The 27349-nt window shown below is 43.1% G+C and overlaps 2 protein-coding genes across 4 annotated transcripts in view; both read left to right on the top strand.

Annotated features, from left to right (window-relative positions):
- The window catches only part of KDM3B (lysine demethylase 3B), a 132430-nt gene that overhangs the window by 4878 nt on the left and 100203 nt on the right, over positions 1-27349 (top strand). The window lies entirely within an intron of this gene.
- On the top strand, positions 1023-23649 carry LOC140915452 (uncharacterized). 2 transcript variants are annotated; one of them, XM_073355000.1, is made up of 2 exons: positions 1023-2279; positions 3206-23649. In XM_073355000.1, exon 2 carries the CDS (start codon positions 19690-19692, stop codon positions 21853-21855), a length of 2166 nt encoding a protein of 721 aa, XP_073211101.1. In that variant the 5' UTR covers positions 1023-2279; positions 3206-19689; the 3' UTR covers positions 21856-23649. The 2 variants fall into 2 exon arrangements, with proteins under 2 accessions (XP_073211101.1, XP_073211103.1); XM_073355002.1 differs by having other exon boundaries at positions 1023-4298; positions 8673-23649.

Here is a 27349-nt window from a genome sequence, read left to right as displayed (position 1 = left end):
TTGTTTGCAGGGTCTCTCTCAAGGATAGAATTTTTCTGTGACGTTTGAGGGAAATTGGACTAGGTGTTTCAGAGATTAAATAGTCCAGGGCATCGAAAGGGCTAGTGCTAAGGGTGCTTAATGATATCTGGCTGTAAGCAACAGCAATACATAATAAAAGTTTCTCCAAGTCAATCTATGCCTCTGCTGAGATTGTTTAACTCAAATTTAACAGTCCATCAACACTGAAAATGTCCACACCAGCTCTCCCACATTAAAATTCATAATGACCATCAGCATTACAGGTATTCTTAAAAATAAAAAATCCAAGGCATGCTTTTTCAGCGTGTGGGCCACATCTTAATAACAAGATTGTCTTATGGACATCTTTCTTCTCAGTGGCTGGAACAACATGGGACGCCAATGCCCAAACGTTACGCTCTTCTACTTCAGCACTCTGTTATTCTGTGGTGGAATATTGCCCTCCAGAATGGTCTCACTCGTCTTGCACAAAAATGATCGACATACAGCTTAATTCCACCATGCGTATTATTTCAGGCACACTTAAATATACTCCTCTACCATGGTTACTGGTTCTCTGCAGTATTGCTGTGCCCAGTGCTTGCAGAGAGGAAAGTGTAGCTAAGCTTGTAACAAAATTGTGTGATGTGCCCTATCTACCGTTAAAGACTTGTTTAATCCACCACGTGGTCATCTGTCCTCACGTTGCCTATTGTGGATAAGTTTACTGGGTGAGGGATTTACAGTAGAGGGCACGTGGCGAGCTTCAGAATCTGCAGAGAAAGTGACGAATAACTACCTTGTCTCAGACCCCACTTGGTGTCAACCTGGGTTTGATTTACTGCAAATATAATGAAAAGGAGTACTTGTGGCACCTTGGAGACTAACCAATTTATTTGAGCATGAGCTTTTGTGAGCTACAGCTCACTTCATCGGATGCAGTGAATCGGTTGCAATCGGATCCGATGAAGTGAGCTGTAGCTCACAAAAGCTCATGCTCAAATAAATTGGTTAGTCTCTGAGGTGCCACAAGTACTCCTTTTCTTTTTGCGAATACAGACTAACACGGCTGTTACTCTGAAACCTGCAAATATAATGGAGCCTTTTTAACCGATTTCTTACCGAACATGGAATTTGTGCTGAAGCAGAATTTCAGTGGCATTTTAAAGTTAGTCCACTATGTCAATGTGGGCAGCCACAAACTGTGACACATTGTTGCAGAGTGCAAAATGACTCAGCCTCCTGGAGGTCTTTGTCGCTTAACTGGATTGCATACACCAAATATTTATAGTGATCATGAAATCATCATGGTGGCAACTACGGAAATTAACATGAAAAATTAACATCAGAAAAGTATTTAATGTATTGCTGTGGAGTGAGCATAATCCTCACCCTTCATTTAAGATAATGGTAAGAAGCCATTAAGTTCCTTTATGGAACCAAAAAGCTGAAATAATAGCAAGCCTCTTCCCAAAACAAAAACACATGCAAGGCAAGAGTGGATTTGATTTAAATCACTAGTCAGGAAGATTCAATTTAGTCAGGGATTTCTGCATAAAAGTGCGTTCTTGGTTGTTATAACCTTAATACATATTCTTCACAACTCAGAGATAGATGTAGGTGTCATTTTTAGAAGGCACACACTATACATTTTTAAGTGATTTATTTTGGAAACTTTTCAGATTAGTTTTACATCTGTATCAGAAAATGTATGATTGTTTGGTTATTTCATTTACCAAAGGTAATTGAAGCAGATAGTTCACATCCCAATGGCTTCATAAATATCTCCAATTCAATGGGTTAATCATGAATATTTGGAGGATTTTCTTGCCATGCTGTATTAGGAGGAAAACATCACCAGACAGACATTTAAATTGTTTTATTTAACTAAAACAACAACGTTCCGTATTAAGGAATTCTTCTTCAACATCAAACGTATAATATTTTAACAAAACAAGCATGAATTTTTGAATTTAGTTACATTCAAGTTTTCTAAAAAATTTTTGTTAAAATTGTTTTAACTAAAATAGTTAAATGAAATATTAAAAAAAAAATTAAATCCACTTTGTCAGCTAGGTCAACATGAGAAACTTAATATTGGCTTCTGCAGTTAACTCAGTTGTCTTCACCTTCATTTTCCTGTTTGTTCATAATCTGGAAAAGAAAAACAAGCTTTCTTGCTTTTCAGGTCCCAAATGATTTCTCAATTTGGAATGAATTAGTCCAAAGGAAGAAAATATTCTTTCTACACCGGCAGAAGAAGCTATTGCTGTTTAAAAGTGAGATGATTACTTCAACAGTCTCTGAATCCAAGTGTTTAAGTGACTTCCACCAGTTCACTGGTGTGACTTTCTTTAAAACCTCTTCAGCAAACATATATATTTTTTTGAATGGTTCATCCTTAGCTCTGAAGTTTATTATAGTTGGCATTATGGAGGGATGATTGCTGGATGTCCATGTCATAGCCAACTCCTCCTCTTCAGCAGTTAAGGTTTGACCCTGATACTGAGTATTGAGAATGTTTGCAAGAAAATGAGCTGGAGATAGTGCTTGTCCCATTAGGTGTTTTATTGCTGATGCTCCTGAAATTTGGAAGGAACGGAGCAAGATCTTAAAAAGAGAAATATGCAATGACAGTTAAATTACAAGCATTAAAGAAATGATTTCCCTGTATTTTGTTCAAGGCTACAGAAATAGGCTTCAGGGTACTCAGCGTGTGTTCAACATTTCTCTTAAGCCCATTGTTGAGAACTTTGTCTGTGACTGTGTCATCTATTTTTTCACGATTTTGTTCACAAACTGCCATCAAATTGATCAGTTCTTGATATAGTGCTCAAAACAGTCTACTGCTGAGTTCCATCGCACATCTTGTGGGGGAGTTATCTTGGTTCCTCCCACTTTTTTCAGAGCAGCTGCTGCAAAGTGGTTGATACGGAAGTATTTTGCAATTTCAACATTAGCCTTTATTTCTGGAACACTGAAGTCTTTGGCTAGGAGGTACAGCAAATGAGCACTGCAACTGTATGTTATTAGCTTGGGACTCCTCTAAATTTCTTCTCATCTTGGATATATTTACAGCATTGTCTGTGACTAAGCGCGTACTAGACATTTTGAATTTTTTTCAGTTTGTTATAGCTTTTACTGCTACTTCTTGTAAGTATTCTGCTGTGTGTACATTTTCTAACATTTCAATTGTTTCTGTAAGGAAGACATTTCCTTCTGTTGTCACACAAGCGCACACAACAGGATCATTGTGGACATTGTTCCACCCATCAAGACTCAGGTTAACAATTTCACCCTCTTGACCTTTTGCACACTGCTCAATTTCTTTCATATGCTTTATCCAGCAATTTGCCTGCGACATCTGCTCTGTTGGGTGGACTGTATCCTGGTCTTAATGACTGAACCATTTTAAGGAAGTGTGGGTTCGCAATCTTATGGAAAGGAGAATTTGTTGCATGAACAAACTGGGCAATTTTTTCATCAATTACCTCTTTGTAATCTGCTGGTTCTTATCACAAACTTACCTTTGGTTGTTTCTGGATGATGGAGGTTTTTTTTCCCCCTTTTTGCTACAGGTGATATACCGTGGCTATGTGAAATACATGATGTGAATGAAAACTATCATTGGCAGATAACTCTGGAACTATAGAAAATGATGGTGATCTTGAAGGTGGATAGTCTTCAGAATCCTGTATGTTGAGGATGGATTCTCTTAAGCAAAATAAGTGAATGCAGTTATTTAATTATTACCAGCATACTGCTCACTTAGTATTGCTCATTGCATTCACTGACACTCAGTACTACTTTAAAGGTGAAATTGTAAAAGGAAGATCTGCCTATTTCAGCTATTTATTTTTTATCACAACTACATCTAAAATGATAGTACCATAGAGTAACAACTATATTTTTGCTCAAACATGAGAATTCAAGAATAGTTCAGAAGGAAGACCTTAAGTCCTTAAGAAAGAAGTATGAAATAAAAGTTTACCAACGTGAAGATCCTGCATGTTCAGACATGTTCCTTTCATCATCTTCAACGCAGCTTCCTCTTGAGTGGTAACTGCTAATTTACAGACAATCATAGGAGCTATAATTGGGATTACTTTACATTTATCAGCCTTGAATTTCATCTGCCATTTTATTGCCCAGTCACTCTAGTTTTGTGAGATCCCTTTGTAACTCTTAACAATCTGCTTTACTTAACTTAGACACTCCACCTGAATTGGCAGAGGACCTATGGAGGTTTGTGCACCAAAAGAGGTCACCGCCTGTAGTGAAGAAGGACGCTGATCACCGTGAGCTCCCAAGTATAGCTCTGTCAAATGTATGATGGGAAAAGGGATTTTAATCTAGTTTGTAACATTTTTGAACAATAAACAAAAGCGATAAATCTGGTTTGTAAAACAAGAAAAATTTGCAATAATGCAAAAATTAAGGGAGGCTGGTAATGTGGGGGGAAAATGGCCACAAAAAGTATTGTTAGAAACATAAGGCTAGCCAGGAGAGAGTATCACAACTTCCTAGTGAAACCTCCCAGTTTGGGACAGGAGGAACACTAAGTTGAAGGAGCAAAGCTTGGAAATACAGGGATCCGCCCCACAATTTTTGGTTAGGTCTGACTGGTTAAACTATAATGGGGTTTTGGCTATTGAGTGTGTAATAGGATCTGTGAGAGTAGAGGATACTGGTTCAAACATAAGTTATTAGACCAGACATGCTAACAAGGCTAGCAAATTGGGGATCCAAAACTGAATCCCTAATTGGTCTCAAATGGAAACAGTGACTGAGGAATGTGCACCTGTGGGGAAAATGGACCACTGGAATTCAGGCAAGTCTTGATAGCAGATCTAATAGTGGATGAGTGTGTTTGGATTTCATCATGGCTAATTATAATAAATACCTGGAAAGGTGTATTACAATTTCAGTCTGTGGAAATTCCTTAAAAGTTGTAGTCTAGATGAAAAAAACTGGTTTGCAAAAAAATTGCTTTGCAAGGAACAAGTGATCCTGCCTTCAGGAGCAGAAACCAGAATGGCAGCTACATGCTGTAGTAGCTTTCCAGCAAAGGAAAGATAGGGAGTGGTCGAAATCTGTTTTTGAGATCCAGGATGCTATATGCTTAAATGAGCAGCAACAGAACAGCCTAAGAGACTTTCTGGTTTGGAATTGGGAGTTCTTCTTCTGATCCAACAAAGATGTAGGTTGTACTGCACTATCCAACAGAAGATTGATTTCCTCCAGTATCGGTTTATTTAACAGCCACCTCATAGTTTATCAGTAGCAAAGAAGGAAGAGGCCTTATAGGCCATTGATGAAATGTTCAGTTATATGCCTTCCTGATACCTTCAACCAGTCCTTGGATTTCATCCACAGTTGTGATTAAGAAAAATGTAGCACCAGATTTTGTGTGAACTACTGAAAACTAAATGAAGTGACTTTAAAGGACTCGTATCCATTACCATGAATGGATGATGCCCTAGATGCTGTAGCAGGTTTCTGGTTTTCCATACTGGGTTTTAGAAAAGGATATTGGCAAGTAACTCAACTTGCTAGGGAAAAGGCTGATTTCACAGAAGGACAAGGCATCTAGCAATTTAAAGTGGTGGCTTCTGGCTTGTACAATGCCACTGTCACATTTGAGAGAACAGTAGAAAGGGTATTACATGGCATGCCTCTTCATGCCCTGTTTATTTTATGTAGATGAGATCCTGGTGCATGCTAAAACTTTTGAATGAGAAGTGATACCTTTACAATGCTACGAATTACACCTGATAGGACACGCACACAAATGCTATGAATTACACCTGGTAGGACACACACAGTTTGAATCTAGGCTGAGGCACATAAAGTCCACAACTGCAGAGTTCCCAAAAACCACCAAGTTTATTATGCTCGAGTGTGGTGCCCCCCCTGCTAGCCAGGAGGGGACCCCGAATACAGATTATACAAAGGTTATATACCTCTTAGCAAAGCATGTTGCCCTTGTGCATCGGAAACCTTAGCCAATAAACAAACCCTTTTTCTTATCTACCACCTATCCCTGCTTGGTGCATTCCTTGTGCTAAACTAGTATGTTAATTACACAGCATGGTCCTAAAGCAATGCATCAGTAACTTTTATTATCAGGATGGGAGGCCTCACATCAAATGCCAGGAGACAGGGAGTTTAGGGACTGACAAAGAACAGATACCGGGAGTCAAGGCAGGCTGGAGACAAGGAGGAGGATTTTCACAGGAATGCAGTATCTAAGTATCTCCTCCTGGTGCATGCTGTGCTTGCTTTTAGACAATGGTGGGCCCCAAACCAAAATGAAGTCACATGTGCTAACTTTTCCTTAACAACAAATAGTCTTTCTGAAATTGAACCTAAAGAAAGGAGTTGTTTCAAAGATTGATTCTGTGCCCAAAGTAACTTCAGTGAGCAGGGGAATTTCCAATGACAACCAAAAAAAATTGGGGCTGCATAGAACTGGCCAACTCTCCAGACACTCTCAGATACATAAAATTTTGTAGGGCTTCGTTCCTGTGGAAGAACGTGGATTTGCCAATATTGCACGATTGTTGAATAGGTTGTGTGAAAAAGGGGAAACCATTTCAGTGGTCAGCAGTGTGTAATTTAGCATTTTCAGAATTCAAAAAGGCTCCTGTGATTGCTCTTGTTTTAGCCTACCCTTGTTTCAAAATGTCTCTTCATATTGGATATAGATGCTAGTGCTTATGGATTGGTGACAGTATTGACACAAGAACTCAAAGGACTTGGGGTGGCTGGAAGGAAATCAGGAAGCAGAAAATTCCAAAGAGATTTGGACAGGAGGAAAACCTTTTTGGATTGGTGATGGGGAAAATATCCTGACATTTACTCTGTAAACATGTGAATAGTTAAGATTGCATCATTTGTAATTTGTTATATTAATTTTTCTGTCTGGGATGGATTGTTTAGAGTTGTCACCATTTTAGGCTCTGTTGTGATGATGGGCAAAGTTGAGAACCAGGGTGTTATGGATTGGACATAACCACTACCCTTAAATTAAGGGAAGTGGATGTCTGAGCTGCAGCTGCTACAGTGGCATAGCTACAGTGCTATAGCTGTGCTTTTGTAATGCCATAGTGTAGATGCTTCCTATGTCGACAGGTTTTTCTATTGATATAGGTAATCCATCTCTCTTGAGAAGGCAGTAGCTAAGTTGACAGAACACTCCTTCCATCAACCTAGCTAAATCTACACGAGGGTGGGGGGTTTAGGTTGATGGTGCTCAGGGTGCAAAATTTCTCACAGCCCTGAGTGATGTAGGTAGGTCAGTGGTTTTCAACCATTTTTTTATTTGCAGACCCCTAAAAAATTTCAAATGGAGGTGCAGATCCCTTTGGAAATCTTAGACAGTTTGCGGATCCTCAGGGTTCCGTGGATCACAGATTGAAAACAACTGTTCTATGGTAATGACAACATATCGCAGACCCCTTAGACATAGACTGTGGACCCCTAGGGGTTTGCGGACCACAGGTTGTAAACCATTGAGCTAGGCTGACTTAAGCTTTAGGTGTAGATCAGGCCCAAGATAGAGAAGCTTAATAGCCTCTTACATGGAATTAGAAAGCTGAAACAATACAAGCCTCCACCCAAAACACAGGCATATGTGAGTAGAGGGGTTTCACTGGCTATTGTTTGAGTAGAGGTGCATATGAGAGACAGAAAATATGACAAACAGGCATAGAGCTGGGAGCAGTAAAAGCCAAGGATGCACTCAGAACAAACACTGGGAATATGATGCTGAGACACGTTTTGGTTTAAATGGTGACTGAAAAAAGGTCTTGGAACTGTGAGCAAAGACACTCTTGTTTGATTTTTGCTGTGTTCAAGGAAACAGGACCTGATAAATAATCAGAATTGCATCAGAGAAACACCTGACTCTATCCCCCAGTTTCTGCCCTTGACTGGAATAAACTGCAAGACCCTGAATTTTTGGCTAACAGCTCGGGTACAGTGGGATTACAAGTGTTTTTTTTTTTTAATGTACTTGAGCAGGCAGAAAAAAGGAGAGTCGGTACTTGTGACCAATTATTTTGCTGTATACCACTACCAAGCATTGCTCAGTGGCCCATCAGTGAGTGGCACATGGACCAGTATTTGGGAACTGTTAACTTAAGGGAATTCTCAAGGAAAAAATTTCATTAATGTAGGGTGTCCTGGAAGGTGGGTATGGAGAGCTACTTTCCTCTTTTTCAAATTATTAACTTTTTGCTTTTGAATAGTACTTTGTGTATAGACAGTTTCACTGTTGTATAGTCATTCTGGTTGTGCAGGTCTTTCGACAGCAGCGGATGAATATTTTTCTTAATGGAAAAATATATAAATTACAAAAAAAAAAAATTTGTATAACCATAGACATTTCAGAAGGAGAACTCTGTGGAGGAAGGAAACTTAACATGAATTTAAACTGACTAAATTTAAAGTTGGCAGTGACCCCTTAATGTTGTAAATATAAATTTACCTATTCCTTTTTTTTTTTTTTAAGAGGGAAAAGAGAGATTTTAGAAAAGTCGTCCCCCCCACTCCCCAACTTCAGCTTGGAAATGGCTGTTAAAGCAACCATAGTAATAGAAAATAATGGAAATACCTAATTATGGTTACCCCCAGACCATAACAATTTGTCTTTGCATTTCTACCTTCAGAACAACTGAAAACCTGGAGGAAAAACTGCATTTTTAAAGGTATACACTGTCACCAGAAAGAGGTTTGTCTTCTCCCAAAAATGACCATGTTTGTAACAATGCCACAAAAGGCATACAGGGTTTCAAAGCTCAGTGTTTTCATATTGTGAAATTTATCATAGATGTGCATCTACTAAATCTGCTACTGCAAACAGTTTAAGGGTTGGATCCAAAATTAGGTAGCTGACACGCAAGGATTCAAACAGAGTAGTTTCGTTATGGAGAACTGGCAGACATTGCCTGTATGCGTATGGTGTGTGTGCGTGTGTGTGTGTGTATATATATATATATAATATATATAATGGGTTTTTTGCCTGCATGGTCAAACATGTAAACAGAGAAAGACATCAGTTCTATCCTTTACTGTTTTATGTGTGGGACTCAAATAAAAAGGAAGGTGGCCATACACAGCAGAGTGGGGAAATACTTAAACTTATAAACTTTATTAACACTAAGAGATAAAAGGTGGTTCTCTTTTGTCACAGGAAAACATTTAAATAACAGTAAATAGGGACACCACTGTATAAACCACTAACAAAACTGCAGAAGTAAAATTATTAGAAAAATATTGATGTAATATATTGTGCTAAACATAGCTATTTTGTAAAAATAACTTGTGCATAATGAACACTACCCACAGGTTATTTCCTTTGGCCTTGTCCCCTTCCTCCCCTCCTCAGATGGGGATGGATACTGGTTGTAAATGTCTCTTGAGGAAATGCAGGTACATGTCCTCTGAGGGATTTCAGGGTCTGATAAAGACTGCTGTTTGTGGATTCCAGAAGCCCCAGTATTGTCCAGCTGGAGGGGTTTCTAGGGGAGGATGCACACACTCCACAGCAGCAGCTGGAGGCAGAGGAGTATGAGGAGGCAGGCGGGCACTGCATTCTGTCAGCCACCATCCTTTCTAATGGATTCATTAAGGAATGCTCCTGTTCTCTATTATGTCTTTCCTCCTCCAAAAAATGGTCAAACAGTCTCTGCTCCTGGCCGAGGGCACTTTCCCTAAGAAAATCCCGATGTTCCTGGCTCTTCCTCCTCTATCCCAGCAGGTCAGGTCCTTTATAGAACATAAGAACGGCTATACTAGGTCAGACCAAAGGTCCATCTAGACCAGTATCCTGTCTTCCGACAGTGGCCAATGCCAGGTACCCCAAAGAGAATGAACAGGTAATCATCGTGATCCATTCCTTGTTGCCCATTCCCAGCTTCTGGCAAACAGAGGCTAGGGACATTATCCCTGCTCATCCTGGCTAATAGCCATTGATGGATCTATCCTCCATGAATTTATCTAGTTATTTTTTTGAACTCTGTTATAGTTTTGGCCTTCACAACATCCCCTGGCAAAGCGTTACACAGGTTGACTGTGTGTTGTGTGAAGAAATACTTCCTTTTGTTTTTTTTGTTTTTTTGTTGTTTTAAACCTGCTACCTATTAATTTAATTTGGTGCCCCCTAGTTCTTGTGTTATGAGAAGTAAATAACACTTCCTTATTTACTTTCTCCACACCAGTCATGATTTTATAGACCTCTATCATATCCCCTCTTAGTTGTCTCTTTTCCAAGCTGAAAAGGTCCAGTGTTGTTAATCTCTCCTCCTACGGAAGCCGTTCCATACCGCTAATCATTATAGCCCTTCTTATGTTCCTGGCTGTTCCCTCTCTGGGTTTCTGGTCCTGTCCTCATGCTAGTATGGTTTTGCTGTCAGGAGCCAAAGGTCCTGCCAATTCAGAGAATTATGTTTTCAGCCTTGGGAAATAGCTGAAAAATCTCCTAAATAGCATGAGTTTGCTGTAGAAGGCCACAATTTTGATAGTTTTGAGGATTCTATGAATGTAACTTGTCTCTACCTGGTTCTCAATCAACTTTTGCAGCCCATAAGCAAGCAGCAGAGACAAATAATGGTGAGCAACTTTTTACTGTTTTTAATCACTGCGAATCATCTTGTAGTATTAAAGGGTTTTACAAATTTTTAATAACTTCTGAAGGGCTTCTGGTGAAGTAGAGAAATTTCTTCTAGGGGCCATGTTAATACTTTCTATTTTGTTCCTTTAAAGGTTGGCCAGCATCTTGAACACTAGTTTTCAAAGTATCTGTAAGGCCCCATGGCTCTAGAACCCAGGCCTGTAGCGCTACCAGGCAGCTGACATCCAGGTTGCTACCTGGCGGCAGCTGTTTTTCCCCCCCCCCCCCCCCACTCCAGCTGGTGTTTTCTGTATGAGTCTCTGTGGGGACAGTGCATGAAGAAGGGGCTAAATATTGAGCTTTTTTTAAACTTTCCACTGAGAAGAATGTGCTCTTACTGCAGTACCTTTAGTGAAGGTTATTTGAGTGCTGGTCCTTATGTATTCCACCATGGGTAAGCACCTGAGACGGGAGATTACTAGGAAGTAGTGTCAGTTGGTCCATACTTGTGTAGTTGATCCCCTTGTGTTCCATATCAAGGGTGTAAAGGGCAGTGCACACTGATGCCTCTCTAGTACTTTCTTACCACTGCATGACCTGAGTCAGAATCCTCTGGTGTCTAGAACTGATCCTCTTCAACATTCTTTCCTGTAAATATTTAAAAACTTTATACCAGTAGTTCTAAAAACTTTTGTACTGGTGACTCCTTTCACATAGCAAGCCTCTGAGTGCGACACCCCCCGTCCCAATTTAAAAACACTTTTTTATATATTTAACACCATTATAAATGCTGGATGCAAAGTGGGGTTTGGGGTGGAGGCTGACTGCTTATGACCCCCCATGTAATAACCTCGTGACCCCCTGCTTTATATTCTTAGTTAGAATCCTCACCTTGGAGAATCCTCCAGCCTCTTGGAGCGGGACTTGGATTTATGCCTCGGCTCCTGGGCTTTAAGAATTGTCTCCTGCCCCCGCTCCTTTTCGGTCAGTGATGACCATTTTTCCTCAGAGAAGCTCATCTCCACTAAGTGAAATATGTTCTGCTTCTTTCCCATCTGAACGCATCAGGTTGAAGAACTCTGGCTTTGAAGGCACCTAATGGAATGTGCCATGAGGCCTCAGTCAGTTTCAGGCTGGGGAGACTCCCTTCTCTCACCCTGGTAAATTGGCCTGAGACATTGAGGAGGGTGCCTCCTAACTCTGCCTGAATCAGGGATAGGTATCGCTAGGCATTCATAAACATCAGAGTAAGTCTCCTCCTAGATCTTCTAAGAGAAGGGATCCCTCCCCAATCCTGCCTACATTAGGTGAGTCTTTGTGCCCAGGACACAAGGACTTGGGTCCTCCTAAGTCTTCTGACTGTGATCAAAAGGCCCAAAAGAGCAAGGCTCCTTCAGCACTTCTCCTGGGTCATCACCACCAATCTCTGTACTGACTAAAACAAAGCACTGATAGCCAGAAGACTGTGAACTGTCTGTACTGACAATACACACGTGGTCAGAGGTTCTACTCCCACAGCCCAGAGGGACCCACCAACTACCTTTACACTGACTCTGGTAGTTGGGGGGCAATGAAAATAAGCCATCTAAGGCTCCAGCATCCTACATCACACCAGAGCAGGGGGTTGGACTAGATGACCTCCTGAGGTCTCTTCCAACCCTAATCTTCTATGATTCATCCTTCCAGACCCACAATCTACCTTGTTGTTGGGACTGACCCTCACCAGGGAGATTGACACCTTAGAGGAAACTCATCGCCCATTCCATTCGCTAGCTACAGCTTCCCAATACCAGTACTGACTGCACTGCTGATAGAACTGGACCCATTCTTTTTATCTTTCGGACAGTCAGATATTTCAGTGGAATCTTCTTCCCCTTCCACTGAGAGAATTTATTCTGGGTAGAACATTGTGAACCACTTGCTTCCAGCCTTGTCCATCAAAGTGGTGACCTCCCCTGGTCGTGGGAAAGATTGTACCCAGTGCCTGAGGAACCACCACAACCTACTTTTAACCCCTCACGATGGCCTTACTGGGGACCTTGGGACCTGTATGCACCACACACAGTCTGTGATCCCATATGGAAAAGGAATCTCATCAAACCTCCTCCTAGGGATCAACTTGGAGTTTCTAAGCCTATGGAGGAGAGGAAGATGAACTGAAACCACTGGTATCAACAGATATTTCTTCTTTCTTTTCCGGTGAGGTGATTGCACCAGTCTCACTGTCTGCTCCAGATGACCATAAACGGTTCCAAGAGCTCCTTGGAAGAGTAGCAAAAAAGCTTCCAAGTCACCTTAGAAGAGGTCCAGGACTCGCAACACAAGCTTTCAGACATCCTACAGACTACAGGGTTTAGCGGCGCGGAATAGCAATCCGGATCATGAGGTCATATTGGAACTGGCAAGAACTGCAGAGTACACACCAGCCACTTGTGCCTCTATCCATAAGAGGTTGGAAAAGTGGTACTTTGTCCTGGTTAAAGGAGCAGAGTTGTTGTCCCACCTTACCCTGAACTCCCTAGTCATCCAAGCAGCCACAAAAATATCCAAATAGCAACATGCAAGGGCCACCCCCCATTGTCTAGGAGGCCAAACATTTAGATCTCATGAGGGTGAAAGGTATTTACTTCCAGCCTTCAACTGAGAATCTCCAATTCCCAGGCCCTCCTGGCAAAATGATTTTTTTAAAAACTATTCTAAGTTCGTGGACTTTAAAGAACATAAGAATGGCCATACTGGGTCAGACCAAAGGTCCATCCAGCCCACTATCCTGTCTACCAACAGTGGCCAATACCAGGTGCTTCAGAGGGAGTGAACCAAATAGGTAATGATCTAGTGATCTCTCTCTCCTGCCATCCATCTCCACCCTCTGAGAAACAGAGGTGAGGGACACCATTCCTTACCCATCCTGGCTAATAGGCATTAATGGACTTAACCTCCATGAATTTATATAGTTCTCTTTTAAACCATGTTATAGTCCTAGCCTTCACAACCTCCTCAGGCAAGGAGTTCCACAGGTTGACTGTGTGCTGAGTGAAGAAGAACTTGCTTTTATTTGTTTTAAACCTGTTACCCATTAATTTCATTTGGTGGCCCCTAGTTCTTGTATTATGGGAACAAGTAAATAACTTTTCCTTTTTCACTTTCTCCACACCACTCATGATTTTATATACCTCTATCATATCCTCCCTTAGTCTCCTCTTTTTCCAAGCTGAAAAGTCCTAGCATCTTTAATCTCTCCTCATATGCGACCCGTTCCAAACCCCTAATCATTTTAGTGGCCCTTTTCTGAATCTTTTCTAATGCCAGTGCATCTTTTTTGAGATGAGGGGGCCACATCTGTACGCAGTATTCAAGATGTGGGCACACCATAGATTTATATAAGGGCAATAGAGAATAAGACGGAAAATATCTTATCCCTTTTTTAATGATTCCCAACATCCCGTTTGCTTTTTTGACTGCTGCTGCACACTGTGTGGACGTCTTCAGAGAACTATCCATGATGACTCCAAGATCTTTCTCCTGATTAGTTGTAGCTAAATTAGCCCCCATCATATTGTATATATAATTGGGGTTATTTTTTCCAATGTGCATTACTTTACATTTATCCACATTAAATTTCATTTGCCATTTTGTTGCCCAATCACTTAGTTTTGTGAGATCTTTTTGAAGTTCTTCACAGTCTGCTTTGGTCTTGATACTAAACTGCTCAAGGTAGTTATCTTCAAACTTTGCCACCTCACTGTTTACCCCTTTCTCCAGATCATTTATGAAGAAGTTGAATAGGATTGGTCCTAGGACTGGCCCTTGGGGAACACTAGTTACTCCTCTCCATTCTGAAAATTTACCATTTATTCCTTCCCTTTGTTTCCTGTCTTTTAACCAGTTCTCAATCCATGAAAGGATCTCCCCTCTTATCCCATGACAACTTAATTTACATAAGAGCCTTTGGTGAGGGACCTTGTCAAAGGCTTTCTGGAAATCTAAGTACACTATGTCCACTGGATTCCCCCTTGTCCACATGTTTGACCCCTTCAAAGAACTCTAATAGATTGGTAAGACAGATTTCCCTTTACAGAAACCATGTTGACTTTTGCGCAACAATTTATGTTCTTCTATGTGTGTGACAATTTTATTCTTTACTGTTGTTTCAACTAATTTGCCCGGTACTGACGTTAGACTTACCGGTCTTTAATTGTCAGGATCACTTCTAGAGCCCTTCTTAAATATTGGCGTTACATTAACTATCTTCCAGTCATTGAGTGCAGTACCTGATTTAAAGGACAGGTTGCAAACCATAGTTAATGGTTACTCAATTTCACATTTGAGTTCTTTCAGAACTCTTGGGTGAATGCCGTCTGGTCCCAGTGACTTGTTACTGTTAAGTTTCTCAATTAATTCCAAAACCACCTCTAGTGTCACTTCAATCTGTGACAATTCCTCAGATTTGTCACCTACAAAAGACGGCTCAGGTTTGGGAATCTCCTTAACGTCCTCAGCCATGAAGACTGAAGCAAAGAATTCATTTAGTTTCTCCGCGATGACTTTATCGTCTTTAAGTGCTTCTTTTGTATGTCGATCGTCCAGGGGCCCCAATGGTTGTTTCGCAGGCTTCCTGCTTCTGATGTACTTAAAAAACACTTTATTACCTCTTGAGTTTTTGGCTAGCTGTTCTTCAAACTCCTTTTTGGCTTTTCTTATTACATTTCTACATTTAATTTGGCAGTGTTTATGCTCCTTTCTATTTACCTCACTAGGATTTGACTTCCACTTTTTAAAAGATGCCTTTTTATCTGTCACTGCTTCTTTTACATTGTTGTTAAGCCACGGTGGTGGTGTTACTGTGTTTTTTAATCTGGGGTATACATTTAAGTTGAGCCTCTATTATGGTGTATTTGAAAAGTGTCCATGCAGCTTGCAGGGATTTCACTCTAGTCACTGTACCTTTTAATTTCTGTTTAACTAACCTCATTTTTTGCGTAGTTCCCCTTTCTGCAATTAAATGCCACAGTGTTGGGCTGTTGAGGTGTTCTTTCCACCACAGGAATGTTAAATGTTGTCATTATGGTCACTATTTCCAAGCGGTCCAGTTATAGTTATCTCTTGGATCAGATCCTGTGCTCCACTCAGGACTAGATTGAGAGTTGCCTCCCCCCTTGTGGGTTCCTGTACCAGCTGCTCCAAGAAGCAGTCATTTCAATTATCCCCATATTGACTGGGTACATGTCACCTCAGGACGAAATGCAGAGACAAAATTTCTTGATACTTTAAATCCCCCACTATTATTGAGTTTTTTACTTTGATAGCCTCTCTAATCTCCCTTACGATTTAATCGTCACTATCACTGTCCTGGTCAGGTGGTCGATAATAGATCCCTACTGTTATATTCTTATTAGAGTATGGAATTACTATCCATAGAGATTCTGTGGAACATGTGGATTCATTTAAGATTTTTATTTCATTTGATTCTACATTTTTCTTTCACATATAGTGCCACTTCCACCCCTGCCGCACGACCTGTTCTGTCCTCCTGATATATTGTTTCCCACTGATTGTCCTCACTCCACCAGGTTTCTGTGATGCCTATTATATCAATATCCTCCTTTAACACGAGGCACTCTAGTTCACCCATCTTATTATTTAGACTTCTAGTATTTGTGTACAAGCACTTCAAAATCTTGTCACTGTTTGTCTGCCCTTTTCTGATGTGTCAGATTCTTTATGTGAATGTTTCTCGTCTGACCTGGCCCATACTTTATCCTCTTTCATCCCCTCCTCCTGACTAAACCCTAGAGAATCTCTATCAATAGACTCTCCTCTAAGAGAAGTCTCAGTCCGATCCACGTGTGGCTCTGCAGCAATTGGCTTTCCCCCATCTCTTAGTTTAAAAACTGCTTTGCAACCTTTGTAATGTGAAGTGCCAGCAGTCTTGATCCATTTTGGTTCAGGTGGATCCAATCCTTCCTGTATAGGCTCCCCCATCCCAAAAGTTTCTCCAGTTCCTAATAAATCTAAACCCCTCCTCTCTACACCATCTCATCCATACATTGAGACTCTGAAGCTCTGCCTGCCTACCTGGCCCTGCACATGAAACTGGTAGCATTTCTGAGAGTGCCACCTTAAGGGTCCTGGATTTCGGTCTCTTTCCTAGCAGCCTAAATTTGGCCTCCAGGACATCTCTCCTACCCTTCCCTATGTCATTAGTACCTACATGTACCAAGACCACCAGCTCCTCTCCAGCACTACACATAAGTCTGTCTAGATGCCTCGAGAGATCTGCAACCTTTGCACCAGGCAGGCAAGTCACCGTACGGTTCTTCCCGTCATCACAAACCCAGCTATCTATGTTTAGAAGCTCACAGCTTCCAACTGCCGGCCACAGCACACGGTCCTACAGACACAAGCTCAGCACACAGCAAGTAACCCCCAAAGACACAATACAGACAGCGACTTTCTCCAAGGGTCCTATATTTGCTCCTCCTTCACCTAGAGAGCTCCCTCTCGAAACTCCCTGTTAACGGCCCTTGTTCGCAAAGAGAAGAGGATAGGGCCCAATTTCGAGCCTTCATCAGTGAAGGCAGATTGGTGGCAAGAACCTCGCTACAAGCTGCGGTTGACTGTTGAAGCTGCCTTCAAATTCGTGGTGCCAGGTATAGTGATACACTGGGGATCTTGCCTATTCTCTTTGACACTCTCCAGGGAGGTACCGAACGCTGTTCAGAAGTTGCCTTCTTTTCCATCAGAAGACGGGTGAGTCTTTACGTTTGCTAAAGGACTCCATGGTAACCCTCCATTCCCTGGACCTGTATACACCAGCCCCGAAGAGGAAATACCATAAACAAAACTATAAGCCAAGGCCTTTACAGCAGCCCTTCTTCTACCTACCAGCACTCTTACGAGCCACCCTGCAAATGGCGGAGGTTACAAAAGTCCTGTTACACTGCCCCATCCACCTCTACTGCAGTCACCGAACTTTACCTCCTGACCAAAAGATGCTTTTGATTGGCACTTGAAAGCTGTGAAGCAGTTTGTTGCCATCATCACCCAGCTTCCCAGATCCTCTTTGGTGGACTCCTAGCACAATTTCCCACAAGTGGAGGGTAATAATGGACAAATGGGTGTTGGATATCATCCATTCCGGATATACTATCAGATTTCCATTTCCTATCCCTCTTCAGGGACCTCTCTTACAAAGAATTCCTCCTACAAAAGGGAGCAATAGAGTGAGTATCCCTTCAAAAACAAGGAAGAAGATTTTACTCCAAATTTTTTCTAGTTCTCAGAGACAGGAGGGTTGAGACCATCCTCATTTTGTGACAATACTATCTTTATTCACAAAATAAGTTCTGCATAGTCACATTGGCATCTATTTTGCCATCCCTAGAAAGATGCATGGTTTATAGCATCTTTTGTATTGAGAGCTTACTTTCACATTGATACTCACCCCTGCTAGAGAAAATACTTCAGATTTGTAGTGGGCCACAACAACTGTCAATACAGGGTACTCCTATTTGGCCTTGCACCCAGTTTTTGTGAAAGTGTTCATTTCTGTAGCAACTGCACACCTCTGATGGGATGGTTTCATTGTCTTCCTGTATCAGGATGATTGGCTTCTCATAGGCAAGACATGTCCAGAAGTCCTAGCATCAGTCTCAGTGCTGCTTCATCTCCTAGCATCCCTGAGTCTCTCTGAATATAGAGAAGTCCACTCTAATTGAGCCAGATTATAAACTTCACAGGAGTGACCGACATAGTAAGGGCAAAGATTTATCTACCTATGGACAAGATTCCAAGCCTTAGGCAGATTGATGGATCAGATTTTGTATAACCCTCAACATCGGTCTGGATGTCCCTTGTACTCGTGGGTCACATGGTGTCATGCTTACCTAATGGTGTTTGCCAGACTTCATCTCTTCAGCCTGAAGGCTTGGCTTTGAACAGTATACATACTGTTCAAACAGCATGAACACTAAAGCGACGTCCCTGTCAAGATAAGGACCCACTCTAACCTTGTGGAAGGATCCAGCACGTGTGCCTGCTTGTTCCTTTTCTATCCTCCACACCAACAGAACAATAATCACAGATCCCTCACCGTAACAAAAAGGTGGCTCACATGGACAGTTACAGGTAGGACCCCACAAAATTCACAGTCCATTTTGATAAATTTCACAGCCAGAGGGTTTTAAAATTGGTCAATTTCACGTTTTCAGGTGTTGTAACTGTGGGGTTCCCAACACAATAGGTACCTGAAAATGGGTCTGATTTTCCCCCGCCCAGAGCTGCCATGCAAGGGAAGGACCAGTCCTGTCCCTCCCTAGCCCGGCAGAGACTTGCACCTAGGAGCCCCCTGGCTGGGGTGCTCCCAGGAGCAAGGGGAGATCAGATTTCACGGGAAAGGGCTTATATCACGGTCCATGACACTTTTTTCATGGCTGTGAAATTGGTAGGGGCCCCCATGGCACTTGGAAGCCCCAGGAAACCATTGGCCTCACAAACTTCTGGGAACTCAAAGCAGTCTGAGAAGCATGCAGGGCATTCTTTCCACTAATCCAATCTCACCATGTTCTCATAAAGCAGACAATGTGACACACATTCTACATGAATAAAGAGGGAGGTGTGAGGCGCAAGTGGTCTTCTCGTCTATCCTCCCCGTGGAAGGAAAAGGCCTGGGTAGAGACTGTCAAATCGTGGAAGTCAACGAATGGCTACGCAGGTGGTGTCGGAGAGAAGGCTTTGGATTCTTTGACCATGGGATGGTGTTCCAAGAAGGAGTGCTAGCCAGAGACGGGCTCCACCTAACGAAGAGAGGGAAGAGCATCTTTGCATGCAGGCTGGCTAACCTAGTGAGGAGTGCTTTAAACTAGATTCACCGGGGGAAGGAGACCAAAGCCCTGAGGTAAGTGGGGAAGTGGGATACTGGGAGGAAGCACGAGCAGGAGAGCGCGAGAGGGGAGGGCTCCTGCCTCATACTGAGAAAGAGGGACGATCAGCGAGTTATTTCAAGTGCCTATACACAAAGGCAAGAAGCCTGGGAAACAAGCAGGGAGAACTGGAAGTCCTGGCACAGTCAAGGAATGGAAAAACAGAGACTTGGTGGGATAACTCGCATGACTGGAGTACTGTCATGGATGGATATAAACTGTTCAGGAAGGACAGGCAGGGCAGAAAAGGTGGGGGGAGTTGCCCTGTATGTAAGGGAGAATTATGACTGCTCAGAGCTCAAGTATGAAGCTGCAGAAAAACCTGAGAGTCTCTGGATTAAGTTTAGAAGTGTGAGCAACAAGGGTGATGTCGTGGTGGGAGTCTGCTATAGACCACCGGACCAGGGGGATGAGGTGGATGAGGCTTTCTTCCGGCAACTCACAGAAGTGACTAGATCGCATGCCCTGGTTCTCATGGGAGATGTCAATCACCCTGATATCTGCTGGGAGAGCAATACAGCGGTGCACAGACAATCCAGGAAGTTTTTGCAAAGGGCAGGGGACAATTTCGTGGTGCAAGTGCTGGAGGAACCAACTAGGGGCAGAGCTCTTCTTGACCTGCTGCTCACAAACCGGGAAAAATTAGTAGGGGAAGCAAAAGTGGATGGGAAGCTGGGAGGCAGTGACCATGAGATGGTAGAGTTCAGGATCCTGACACAGGGAAGAAAGGAGAGCAGCAGAATATGGACACTGGACTTCAGAAAAGTAGACTTTGACTCCCTCCAGGAACTGATGGGCAGGATCTCCTGGGAGAATAACATGAGGGGTAAAGGAGTCCAGGAGAGCTGGCTGTATTTTAAAGAATCCTTATTGAGGTTACAGGGACAAACCATCCCGATGTGTAGAAAGAATAGTAAATATGGCAGGCAACCAGCTTGGCTTAACAGTGAAATCCTTGCTGATCTTAAACACAAAAAAGAAGCTTACAAGAAGTGGAAGATTGGACAAATGACCAGGGATGAATATAAATATATTGCTTGGGCATGCAGGAGTGAAATCAGGAAGGCCAAATCACACATGGAGTTGCAGCTAGCAAGAGATGTTAAGAGTAATAAGAAGGGTTTCTTCAGGTATGTTAGCAACAAGAAGAAAGCCAAGGAAAGCGTGGGCCCCTTACTGAACGAGGGAGGCAACCTAGTGACAGAGGATGTAGAAAAAGCTAATGTACTCAATGCTTTCTTTGCCTCTGTCTTCACGAACAAGGTCAGCTCCCAGACTACTGCACTGGGCATCACAGCATGGGGAGGTGGTGACCAGCCCTCTGTGGAGAAAGAAGTGGTTAGGGACTATTTAGAAAAGCTGGATGAGCACAAGTCCATGGGGCCGGACAAGTTGCATCCGAGAGTGCTAAAGCAGTTGGCGGATGTGATTGCAGAGACATTGGCCGTTACCTTTGAAAACTCTTGGCGACCGGGGGAAGTCCCGGACGACTGGAAAAAGGCTAATGTAGTTCCCATCTTTAAAAAAGGGAAGGAGGAGGACCCTGGGAACTACAGGCCAGTCAGCCTCACCTCAGTCCCTGGAAAAATCATGGAGCAGGTCCTCAAGGAATCAATTCTGAAGCCTTTAGAGGAGAGGAAAGTGATCAGGAACAGTCAGCATGGTTTCACCAAGGGCAAGTCATGCCTGACTAATCTAATCGCCTTCTATGACAAGATAACTGGCTCTATGGATGAGGGGAAAGCGGTGGACATGTTGTTCCTTGACTTTAGCAAAGTTTTTGACACGGTCTCCCACAGTATTCTTGCCAGCAAGTTAAAGAAGTATGGGCTGAATGAATGGACTATAAGGTGGGTAGAAAGTTGGCTAGATTGTCGGGCTCAACGGGTAGTGATCAATGGCTCCATGTCTAGTTGGCACCCGGTATCAAGTGGAGTGCCCCAGGGGTCGGTCCTGGGGCTGGTTTTGTTCAATATCTTTATAAATGATCTGGAGAATGGTGTGGATTGCACCCTCAGCAAGTTTGCAGATGACACTAAACTGGGAGGAGAGGTAGATACGCAGGAGGATAGGATACAGAGGGCCCTAAACAAATTAGAGGATCGGGACAAAAGAAATCTGATGAAGGTGAACAAGGCCAAGTGCAGAGTCCTGCACTTAAGATGGAAGAATCCCATGCACGGCTACAGACTAGGGACCGAATGGCTCCGGCAGCAGTTCTGCAGAAAACGACCTAGGGGTTACAATGGACGAGAAGCTGGATATGAGTCAACAGTGTGCTTTTGTTGCCAAGAAGGCCAATGTCATTTTGGGATGTAGGGGCATTGACAGCAGATTGAGGGACGTGATCGTTCCCCTCTATTCGACATTGGTGAGGCCTCATCTGGAGTACTGTGGCCAGTTTTGGGCCCCATACTACAAGAAGGATGTGGAAAAATTGGAGAGAGCCCAGCGAAGGGCAACAAAAATGATTAGGGGTCTGGAACACATGATTTATGAGGAGAGCCTGAGGGAACTGGGATTGTTTAGTCTGCAGAAGAGAAGAATGAGGGGGGATTTGATAGCTGCTTTCAACTACCTGAGAGGTGGTTCCAAAGAGAATGGATCTAGACTGTTCTCGGTGGTAGTGATGACAGAACGAGGAGTAATAGTCTCAAGTTGCAGTGGGGGAGGTTTAGGTTGGATATTAGGAAAAACTTTTTCACTAGGAGGGTGGTGAAGCATTGGAATGCATTACCTAGGGAGATGGTGGAATCTCCTTCCTTAGAGATTTTTAAGGTCAGGCTTGACAAAGCCCTGGCTGGGATGATTTAGTTGGGGATTGGTCCTGCTTTGAGCAGGTGGTTGGACTAGATTACCTCCTGAGGTCCCTTCCAACCCTGATATTCTATGATTCTATGAAGAAGCACGTCATCCTGTCAGTAGTGTACCTCCCAGGAACCCAAAACTCGTTAGCAGACACCCTCAGCAGTCATTTTGCCACTGACCATGAATGGGAATTGCACAGTTCAGCACTGAACAATGTCTTTGCTCATGAGAGAATCTCTACCTGGGACCTGTGTTCACCTCTCAGATAAACAGGATGTGCAGCATATATTGTTCCAGGAGGCGCTCAGACGCCATTAGCAGCGATGCCCTCCTACTTCCTTAGACTGAACTATGCCTTTCTTTCTATCCCACCACTTTGAGGGTTTCAAAAGATTCCATGTGACAGAGCACAAGTCATTTTAATCATGCCCAGATGGACCAGGCAGTTCTGGTTTCCAGTTCTTCTGAATGTGTCAGCCTGACTGCCAATCAGCATTCCTTCCTTCTGGGCTCTCTTGATTCAAGAGAATGCCAAGATCAGACATTCCACCTGGACACTCTTCACCTCACGGATTGATATTTGGATGGGCAATGGATCTAGAATGTTCCTATTTCCAGAATGTTCAAGTTTTCCTTACTAATAGGATTCCATAAGAAAATGTTTTCTATCTTGCAAAGTGGAAGTGTTTTCTCTGGGGCAAGTGGCTCTCTGTTTCCTGAGTCAATGGGTATCCATGATCTCTTAGATTATCTCACTACCCCTAAGAAGTTGGATCTTTCCCTTAACTCACTATGGGTTCACCTGGTGGCAATCAGTGCATGTACCCTCCATTGGATGGCAACTCTGTTTTTGCTCATTCAGTCATCTCCAGGTTCTTAAAGGGTTTAATCAGTACTTTCCCAGCAGTAGTAAAACCAACCCCTCAATGGAACCTTTCATTTAATGCTTTAAACATTCACCAAGCCCCCTTTGAACCCCTGGCTACCTGTTCGATGCTTCACTTATCTATGAAGGTGGCCTTCCTTGTTGCCATCACCTCGCCAAATGGGTATGTGAGCTAGAAGGCGAGGCCCTAATGGCAAGACACTCTTTATACTAGATTTAATAAAGACCAGGTCTTGGTATGACTACACCCGAAATTCACTCCTTAAAGTAGTTTCAGAAGTTCACATAAACCAGACTATCCCCTTACCTGTATCCTTTCAGAAGTCTCTAGTGTAGAAAAGAGACTTCATTACCTCGATGTGAGGCAAGCTTTGGCCTCTTATCTACAGAGAACAAAACAAATCCATCACCTAGGCTATTTCTGGCCATAGCAGAACGAGTCTAAGTGCAAGCTATGTCTTCCCAGAGGATTCCTAGTGGATCTCTGGGTGCATCCGACTTTATCAACTGGCAGTCCTTCCTCTCTGCCTTGGGTATAGGCTCACTCTGAGATCACAGCCAGCCTCAGTAGTGTCGCTCCAAGAAGTACCTCTGCTTATGATTTGTGAGGCAGCAGTATGGCATTCCATCCATGCTTTCAGAAGACATTATGCCTTGGTCCAAGCTGCCTCCTCTGCCGATGCATTATTTGGGGTGATAGTTCTGCAAGTGGCCATACTACCTTATATCCTTGCCACCCTTGTCCTCTGAGTACTGCAGGTCTGTCACACACTATGGAATATGCATAGGGACCACACATCTTGAAGAATTCCAGTTCTGAAGGGCAAGTAACTTCCCTTTTTCTGGAATGTTGTTCCCTTTGGCAAGTGAAAACTCCCTCTTGATCCTGTTGTATGGGGAAGAGCAGATCATAGGATAGGCAACGTAGATTTTTTTTAACTGAAAAACAGATAATCTGTGCTGAAATAACAGATCCTTCGCTAACTTTTCTTTTTCGTCAAGCAGGACTCCACCTGGGTTGCAAGGCGTGGGGACCATCATTGCCCGAGTAGCAGATTGAGAGAGACTGGGGCACAGTGATTTCTAATTTGCAAATTGTTTTCAAAAATTTGCTTTTGTAACACACACACATACTGCGTAGTTGTGGTTCATCTGAAATTTAATACAATGATTGATTTATAACTATTTCGCTTGAGCAAGATTTCAGCATGGAGCACAGTGTGGGCTGGGTTCCATGGGGGGACTTGGAGTTTGGGAAGAGGGAGGGGCAGACAATGCCACAGTTTCGTTAAGGAACTCCATGAGACATAGATACAGAGCAATGCTTGCCATATAGAAGAGGACGGAAAAAGTAGTTACGCATTAGTTCAAATACCCTCAATGTTACAACTGGGAATTTAGCAGCACAGCAAGAGGATGTATTGGTGGGGAGGACTAGAGTACTTTGACGTACCAGCTTGGGGTTCTGGTTGCTGCTGCAGTGCCATTCCACCCTATAGTCTTTCTGACTTTAGTAACAGGGTTCTCCAGATAAGGGTGGAGAATCATCTCATTGCCCCTCTTATCTTGGGAGAGGGCAGGGTTAGAGAGGGCAGCTCCATGATCCCTTCTGCCTCCTCACTCTCTCCCTCCTGTGCTCTGCTGGACAATGGGGAGGTTTAGATTGGATATTAGGAAAAACTTTTTCACTAAGAGGGTGGTGAAACACTGGAATGCGTTACCTAGGGAGGTGGTAGAATCTCCTTCCTTAGAGGTTTTTAAGGTCAGGCTTGACAAAGCCCTGGCTGGGATGATTTAACTGGGAATTGGTCCTGCTTTGAGCAGGGGGTTGGACTAGATGACCTTCTGGGGTCACTTCCAACCCTGATATTCTATGATTCTATGAGGCCAGTTGGGTTTACAAGGACATTGTGAGGCACTTCAGGGTCAATACAGGGGGGCGCTGGACAGCACCTGGTCCAGTTCCTCATAAACGATGATGTCCCCAGCCTGACTGACTTGACTGGATTATCTGGCCCTCCAGTATAGGAACTTCAGATGTTCCATTCTTTCACTGCACTGCTTTGTTGTCCGATTGGATGTCTGCCTGTGCCAGCCTCTCTGAAATGTCACTGTAAAGGTGACTATTTAAACTGCTCCATCCAAAATTGTGGCGTAGAGGGTAGTCCGCCCTGATATTAAGTTCTCAGGTATTGTTGGTGGGCCAAGCAACTGCTTTTGGCGCTTCCTTCATGGTACATTGGTATTGCTGTGAAAATAGTATAATAGGAAGTTGTTCTTCTGAGGTGGTCAGTACATGTTGGAAATTTGTTACCACCAGATATTAGTTTAACCATAAATTCCTTTATTAATTTTGAAGGCCAAATGCTATTTGTACAGGTGTTTTAAATGTGCATTAAAGGTCTAAGTCAGTGGTTCCCAAACTTGTTCCGCTGCTTGTGCGTAGAAAGCCCCTGGCGGGCCGGGCTGGCTTGTTTACCATCCGCAGGTTCGGCCAATCACAGCTCCCAGTGGCTGCGGTTCGCTGCTGCAGGCCAAGGGACATACTGGCCGCCACAGGTAATCGCGGCTCCCAGTGGCTGCGGTTCGCTGCTCCAGGCCAATGGGAGCTGCTGGAAGTGGCAGCCAGTACGTCCCTTGGCCCGCGCCGCTTCCAGCATCTCCCATTGGCTTGGAGCAGCGAACCGCAGCCACTGGGAGCTGCGACTGGCCGAACCTGCGGATGGTAAACAAACCAGCCCGGCCCGCCAGGGGCTTTCCCCGCACAAGCGGCGGAACAAGTTTGGGAACCACTGGTCTAAGCAAACATCACACTCATACAACGTACAGTTATAAGCAAAGATCAGGTACTTACAACAGGAGTAGGCTCAGGATGCTGAAATCCATGTTGGCCGTCTCCAACATGGACAGACAGACACACTAGTAATGAACTCTTTAAAAGGTTACCTTTTTACACTTAACAAACAAGTTATGTAATTGCCAGTTGCTGACTTTAACTAAGAACCAGTTTTGGGTGGCTTGGAGTTGACCCTTTTTCTTAGGCCTGAAGTAGACAAAATTTATCACGGGGCCTCTTTCATAAGATAGCATTGGTATGTTAAAGGTTCATTACAGAACAACTTTTAACCAGTTTGTAACCATCTTCTATAATTTAAAGGCTTTTTTCGAGGACTTTTCCTCCTGTCTTATTATTTACCTTTCAGGTTCAGTTTTTCCAATTAAGCCATATTCTTTCAAGGCCTTCCCAACACTACTAACAAAACTTGCTCTTCATGGTGACTTACACCTCTTTTTCTTTTAACTAACTTATCCTACAGAACAGCACGCTACTCTGGGAGCATACAGGGGACAGGTGCCTTTTTATAGATTGAGTAAGGGTCAGGAAGAAAAGATTTCAGTGCACTGTGGAATTGGAAGTGCAGAACTGCTGAAAATTGAGTCCTGGTACAGGCCTCATAACCTATTCCACACTGCAAATGCACAGTTACAGGGGTGTGCTATACCCTTAAGTGTCCACTTATCCACATGCCTCAGGTACTTAGGGCTACTCATCCTCTACTTGTTTTCAGAAGTATGCTTCTAGGGTTTCCGGTTGGATAACGGGGTTTATGGCACAAATCCATGCATTGACATATTTATAGGCGCTAGTGTAGACATACCTTAATTGACTTGATCAGGGTTGTGCAGGAAGCCTGTGAAGGCAGGAAATGGAACTGGTGTCTCTGGCTAGCCTCTAACCATTGGGCCATCCTTCATTTCAACAGGTAACATTTCAGACAGTTACATAATTAAGGTGATACAAATGACATTTCTAAAATTGAGCGTTTTTCCCTTTTGCATTTTATATAAAGACTTGAAATGTAAAGTTTTTTCTGCTTGTTTTACCTTCGGTTGCATTTACATTAGACCTTTTGAAGAGCACCGACAGGCCACCAGTGATTTTACTACCATATGATCATGGTTGTACCATGTCTAGATTTATTTATTTAGCGTGTGCATAGTCTTCTAGCCAAGTGATGGCCTCTTCAGTGGCGTGATGCTAGGCCACTGCTGAACCTAGTCAGCAGGCATTCGACAATGTGCGTCATTGTCTGTGTTGCACCACAGCTGCACAAAAGG

The sequence above is a fragment of the Lepidochelys kempii genome, chromosome 8 (genome assembly GCF_965140265.1).
Source record: "Lepidochelys kempii isolate rLepKem1 chromosome 8, rLepKem1.hap2, whole genome shotgun sequence".
In the NCBI taxonomy this organism is placed as follows: Eukaryota; Metazoa; Chordata; order Testudines; family Cheloniidae; genus Lepidochelys; species Lepidochelys kempii.
This window is presented reverse-complemented; position numbering and strand designations above follow the sequence as displayed.